The 6,000-nt window shown below is 59.5% G+C and overlaps 1 protein-coding gene across 2 annotated transcripts in view; it reads left to right on the top strand.

Moving 5' to 3' along the window:
* The first annotated feature begins 1,787 nt into the window (after positions 1 to 1,787).
* Positions 1,788 to 6,000, top strand: part of CDYL (chromodomain Y like) — a 174,962-nt gene continuing 170,749 nt past the window's right edge. Inside the window, exon 1 of one of the 2 annotated variants that reach the window (XM_055322931.1) lies at positions 1,788 to 2,156. In XM_055322931.1, coding sequence (XP_055178906.1) covers positions 2,133 to 2,156 — 24 coding nt within the window. In that variant the 5' untranslated portion in view covers positions 1,788 to 2,132. The remainder of the gene's footprint in view (positions 2,157 to 6,000) is intronic. The other variant, XM_055322930.1, reaches the window with a different exon arrangement.

Below are 6,000 nucleotides of genomic sequence, written 5' to 3'. Positions count from 1 at the left end.
AGAATTCCAACTCATTGAATAAAACTTTTTTCTTTTTTCTTTTTTTTAAATGCAGAGAGAATGGTGCTGGGGCTGGAGAGTCCAATCTGCAGATGAGGTCTGAAAGGAGGTCACGGTCTAGAAGTGGGGGTGGGAGAGCAGAGTGGACGAAACAGTTAAAACAGGCAGAGATGGATGGGCCCTTCGAGGGGGGCACGCCCGAGGGCCCCGGGAGCCCCTGGAGAGGGAGCAACTGATTTCTGCCCTGCAAGTCAGAAGGTTACGCTTTTGAGGTGACGTCGGAGCTGGAGTTTAGGGTTGCAAGGGAGCATTCCGGGCGGAGGGGATCGCAGGCGAGGCGCCGGGCGGGACGAGGACGGCGGCTCGACTTTAAGTGACTTAAGGGCAAGCGCTCGTGCTCGTCCCGGGAGCGGGGAGGGCAGGAAATTCTGCGGGGTCTGTGGAAGCCCTGCGGCTGCAAACTGTAGGTCTGGGGCCCAATCGAATTGGGTTACGGGAAGAAGAGGAGTGGGAGGAGCCTGGAGGGTGGAGGGTCGGTTAGGGGCCCGCGCTGGATAGAGCACCGGGGACGCGGCGCCGGCCGAGGACCCTTTCGGGGAGATGTGGGCTCTGGTGGTGGCTTCCAGGCGCAGGGGTGGCCGCGCTCGTGCAACGAGGTCCACGTAGCGTCCGGGGAGAAGTCGGGGAGGGCGGCCGGGCGCTGTCGGCTGTGGGGGCGGGGGAGGGCGGGCTCGGCTCCGCGCCGCTGGGGAGCCGTCCGGGCCCGGCAGGTGTGCCCTGGCAGGTGGCCGGGCGGGCCGCCCCACGTTGCGCATCTCTCCTCCGCAGTGGAGCAAGGGCCAGCCCCTCGCCCGGCTCGGACTGGAGGGCCTGGCGTCCCCCCCCCCCCGCCCCAAGAAGAACCCCCACTGACAGCTTCGTTCCATTAGAACCCAGACCTCCCGGGAGCCCAGATGCTGGCCCCTCCTCCCCGCTCCCCGTCCGAGAGGAACAGGGAGGCCCGGCGTGGGGGAAGCTGCGGGCGGGGAGGCGGCGGCCGCGCCCTCGCACCGCCCCGGCTCCCACCCCCGGCCTCCCGCCCCGCGAGCGTGTCCCGAGCGCTCCGGGCCGCACGGCGGGGCGCGGGCTTCGGGCTCCGGGTCTTGGCGGCCGCCGCGGGGGAGGCGGGCACGTGTTAGGGCGGGGGGACCCACCTGGCCCGGGACGCGCGTCTGGGGGCGGGAGCTCCGCGCGGCCCCGGGAGCGGGGTGCAGGGCGGGGGGAGCCCCTGCCGTCGGGGCGGCGGGCTCTGCAGGCCGGCGCGGCGCCCCCACGGCCTCCGGCCCAACTTCGGGCCCGCCGGCGTCCTCGGCGACCTTCGGGGCCCCCGGGGCCCCCGGGGCCCCGCTCCCACGTCGGGGCGCGCCGGCGGGCAGCGCGGGCCGCGGGCGTCCGACCCCGGCGAGGGCGCTCGCTCGAGCCGGCCCCGCCCCCCGCGCCTGGCCCCGCCCCCGCGCCTGGCCCCGCCCCCCGCGCCCGGCTCCTCCCCTTCCTGCCGCCCGGCTCCCCGCGGCCGCCCGCCCGCCAGGCCCCGGAGCCGAGCCCGCCGCTCCCCGCGGCCGCCGCGCCCCGCCCGCCGCCCCGCCCCGCCCGCGCGGGCGGCCCGAAAACCCGGAGCGCGGGAGCGCGGCTCCGCCGGGCCCGGGCGGCCGCACTGGGCATGCTCAGTAGCCGGGGCAGGTTTTTTGGTCGCAAGTAGGAAGCTTTTTGCACTACACCGGAGAGGGGGAGCCACGGAGCCAGCCGCGCCGCCGTGCACCGCCGCCGCGCCCGCCCCAGCCCGGCCCGGCCCCGCGGCGGGGCGCGATGAGCCCGAGCCCCAGCCGGCCCGCCGGGGAGTGAGCGCGGGGCGCGGAGGGCGCGTTGCGCAGCTGCTCCTGCGCACAACCCCGCCGCCGCCGCCGCCGCCGCCGGCCCGCACCGGCCGCGAGTGCGAGAGGCTCGTCCTGCGCTGAGCTCGGGGCGCCGGGAGCGGGAGCAGGAAGCGCAGGCCACGCAGGGACCCAACTGAAACAAAGTGTCGGCCGCCCGGCGGCGGCGGCGCCTCGCCCCGACCCTGCCCCTCCCGCGCGCCCGCAACTCCGCCGCCCACCATGGCTTCCGAGGAGCTGTACGAGGTACCTCCCCTCCCCCCGGACCCTCGGGCCCGCCCGCGCCCGCGCCCGCGCCCGCGCCCGCGTCCAGCCCGACGGCCCGCTCCGCCGCGGGCGCCCGCCTCGCCCCCTCCCCCTGCCCCTGCCCCTGCCCCTCCCCCTCCGCGGCCGCAGTTTGCTGGACGGGAAATGTGCGCGGAGGGAGCCCGGGCCGCGCCGCCCCGGGGGGCAGGGGAGGAGGGGGGGGCTCCCGGAGTTTGTGGGGCGCCCGCGGGCGGGGGGGCGGGGGTGCAGGCTCCGGCCGCGGGGAGCGAGCGCTGACACCGGCGCCCCGGCTCCCGCGGAGCCCCGAGTGCAGCCGGCGGGGGCGGCGGGCGAGAAGCCCCGGGGTCGTCCCCCCCCCCCGCACCCGGGGCGTGGGCTGCGGGCCGTGCGGGGGCGGCTCTCCTGCCCGTTTAATAACGCGTGTTGGGGGAGCGTGTGCCCCCGGGGCGAGGCGAGGCGAGGCGAGGCGACGCGACCCCGGGGCGGGCTGCGGGGTGGGTGGGTGGGTGTGGGGGGGCGGGGGGACGGAGAGGAAGAGTGCAACTGTCTGGCTGGGCTCCGTCGCGATGCAAAATAGCGCACCGCAAGGGCTGAGCGTTGACCGCGTGCTTTAATTAGGTTAGCATCGTGGCCCGAGCCAGGAAATTTAAATTTAACGCTGATACACCGTCATTCATTTGCGCCCGCAGATGCGTTGCAAGTAAGAAAGGGCACACGGGCACGCACACGCGCGCGCACCAACACACACACACAGAGCTCCAAGTTAGGGACGATGGGCTCGCCAGCTCTCTAGCTTGCAAGTTTTGGAGTTATCTGTCGGGATCTCTAGACAAAATCTGGCTGCCTCGGTGCTAACTTCTCGACGTCTTTCAAAGTAGACTTGCTGAGAGTTAAGCTTTGGGAGACTCTCTCTCTTCTGTCTATGGGTGTGTCTGGATGCATCTTCAGAAGGGGCTTTAAGGACTTGTGGGCACTCCGTGGACTCGCCTCTATGATGCGTTTAGAGACCTGGGTGTCTGGGCGCGGAGGGGGGGGGCTTAAGTCAGCGTCTGTAAGCAATAGAGCCCCGTGGTCCCTGTCAAGCCCTCGTAGGTGTGGTTGCTGTTGCTGTTGGCACAGAATGGCACGCTATTGCCCACAGTGATCGCCTTCTAGCAACTTTTTGTTGCTTTTTGGAAGCAGGTGTTTGCAAAAGTTCTCAGGAGGAGGCTGCTTTCTGTAGACATAATGGTAAGATTGTTGCCTCCCCTTACATTGTGCGCGGTCAGTGTACCTTAGCTGGTGCTTGAGAATGTTCTATTCACTGCAGCCATTTTGCACATTAGCTGTGCACTGGTGTATTCAAGATACTATCTTGGGTCATTTGGGTATGTGAAGGAGAGGAAAAAAACTCCCTGTCCTCAAGAAGTTTCCCTTCTAGGAGGGAAAGTGTTGTGCTTGGGAAAGGTCCGCAAGCATTGGCTGGTAGCTGAGATAGATGCTGGTCTTTCTGGCTGACATACGGTTGGGGAGATGCATGTGAGGGGTTCTGGTTTCTGCCTCAGGTTATTCTGTGCTGGTGTTCAGGTCTGAGTACTCGCTCTTTCTTAATTTTTGTGATTATAAACACAGTCGCGTAGGTCATCTCATTAGGGAAAGTTGGGTGAAGGCAGAAACTTATACGTAAGTTGTATCTTAGGGTTTATAAACGTGACCCTGGAGACCGTACATTTACCACCAGTGCGGTATGAACTACATTTCTTTCTTTAGTCATATCTTCAGGTTTCCTAGTCACTGGAGGCTTGGCGGAATTCATGTAGAAGTTACATTTTGTTGGAAATTGTGCACATTCAGCCTGCCTGTTGAATGTCTGCCCTACAGAGGTGCCGTAGGGAGATAAGGAGGTGGAAGGTATGAGGATGCTTCCTGTTCTCGTCGTTGATTGGGGAAGAGATAAGTACATGGCAAAGAAATGATGATACACTTGCACAATTGACCTTTAGATTCTGGGTTTGGGGTTAGTTTTGAAAAAAAAGCGTTATAGGAGTGGAGCTGAAGTGATGGTAAATAACGTATTCTCCGGGATAAGTTCTCTTCTTCTCCTTTACTTGTAGACAGCACTGCGACTCTGTGATTCTATTACAATTCAAAGTTGAGGGATCCCTGGGTGGCGCAGCGGTTTGGCGCCTGCCTTTGGCCCAGGGCGTGATCCTGGAGACCCAGGATTGAATCCCACATTGGGCTCCCGATGCATGGAGCCTGCTTCTCCCTCTCTGCCTGTGTGTCTCTGCCTCTCTCTCTCTCTGTGACTATCATAAATAAATAAGAATTTAAAAACAACAACAACAACAAAGTTGATACTTGAAAGTTCTGCATAGTGGTTGAGAGCCTGGAGTTGGGAGTCAGAAAACCTAGTTGTTGAATTCCAGCCCTGTCACCTTGGGTAGATTACCTTGAGAGCTCGGTTTCCTCATCTGCAAAATTGGAATCAGTGCTTACCTCCCAGAACTGTGAAGGTTAGATGAAAAAACACATATATAAAGCATACTCCACAGTTCCCATAATGACTACTCAGTAGGTGATGGTTATTGTTATATTTTAACTGCTCTAACACACCTCCCTGAGGCCTGGTTTTGTTTCTAAAGATAGAGGATTGTATTGTTTTAATCGAGGCAGTATTACTTGTGAGGTGGAAATGATGTGCATTTGTAAATAAACACTACAGTCTAACAGGCTATTTGAACAAAGCTGGGGAGAACACTAAGGTACATTAGTAATAAGGTCAGGGACATCAGTTGCCTTGTTTTGTTTGGTTCGGTCTAAATCAGAAGACAAGTTTCATATTTGGCCTCAAACTCTACAATTCTGTGGGGATGTATTGACAAAGGAGGAAGTTCAAAGTCTTGCTTCTTCGTGTAACCTGGTATAGTAAAAACACAGGTTTGCAGTAGCTGTGTGAATTAATCTGACTGTTAAGCTTCTGTTTTGTCACCTAAAAGAAATGAGATCTCCAGTACTTAGCATGGTGCCTGTGTATGGTAATAGGTCCTTAGGAAATGTTTAAAGTGGCTAGCATAGCTCTGTTTGTGAATAAAAAATAAGGAAACGAGCTGGGATGGAGCATCAGCCTTACAAAATTGGAAGAGCATTCTGTTGGTGATAGAGTGGATTTACTCCCTGTATCTCTAGCAGCTAGGATTAGGAAAGATGGATCTTTTACTTACTCCTGCTGACTACTTCAACTTTCACAAAAAGACAAGCATCCTGTTGATCAGGGGTCCACGGACTTTATGTCAAGGGCCGGACAGTTGATATTTTAGACTCCTCGGTCCACGCGGTCTTTCTTGCAGCTCCCCAGCTCTGCTGTCGTAGCGCAGAAGCAACCATAGGCAATACCTAAACGAATGAGTGCCATTTTCCAATAAAACTGCCGATGGACAGTAAAATTATAATTTCGTGTGATTTTTACATGTCCTAAAATATTCTTGTCCCCCCCCCCCCCCATCAGATCACTTAAAAATGTAAAAATCGTTCTCAGCCCACGGGTTCCACAAAATCTATGGGCTGGACTTTGTTTCCTCACCTCTGCTTTAGATGACCAGCTACTCAGGAACTCAGGTTGAGGTGAATGGAGGTGGAGTGTGGAGTCATGAAAGTCCTTCCAGCTCCAATCCCAGGTCTAGAGTGAGGTCCACTCTTTTCTTCTGTATAATGAAGGGAGTAACTCTGTGTCTTCGGTAACTCTCTCTCCTGAACCTCCTCTTCAGTAAAATGTGAAGCTTGAATGACATTAGGATGTAAGTGCAATTTATAGTTGATAAAGTACTATACCCAAGTGTTAAGT

The sequence above is a fragment of the Nyctereutes procyonoides genome, unplaced genomic scaffold (assembly GCF_905146905.1).
Source record: "Nyctereutes procyonoides isolate TBG_1078 unplaced genomic scaffold, NYPRO_anot_genome, whole genome shotgun sequence".
Taxonomy (NCBI): Eukaryota; Metazoa; Chordata; class Mammalia; order Carnivora; family Canidae; genus Nyctereutes; species Nyctereutes procyonoides.
Note: the sequence above shows the minus strand (reverse complement) of the source record. Positions and strands in the feature narration are given on the sequence as shown.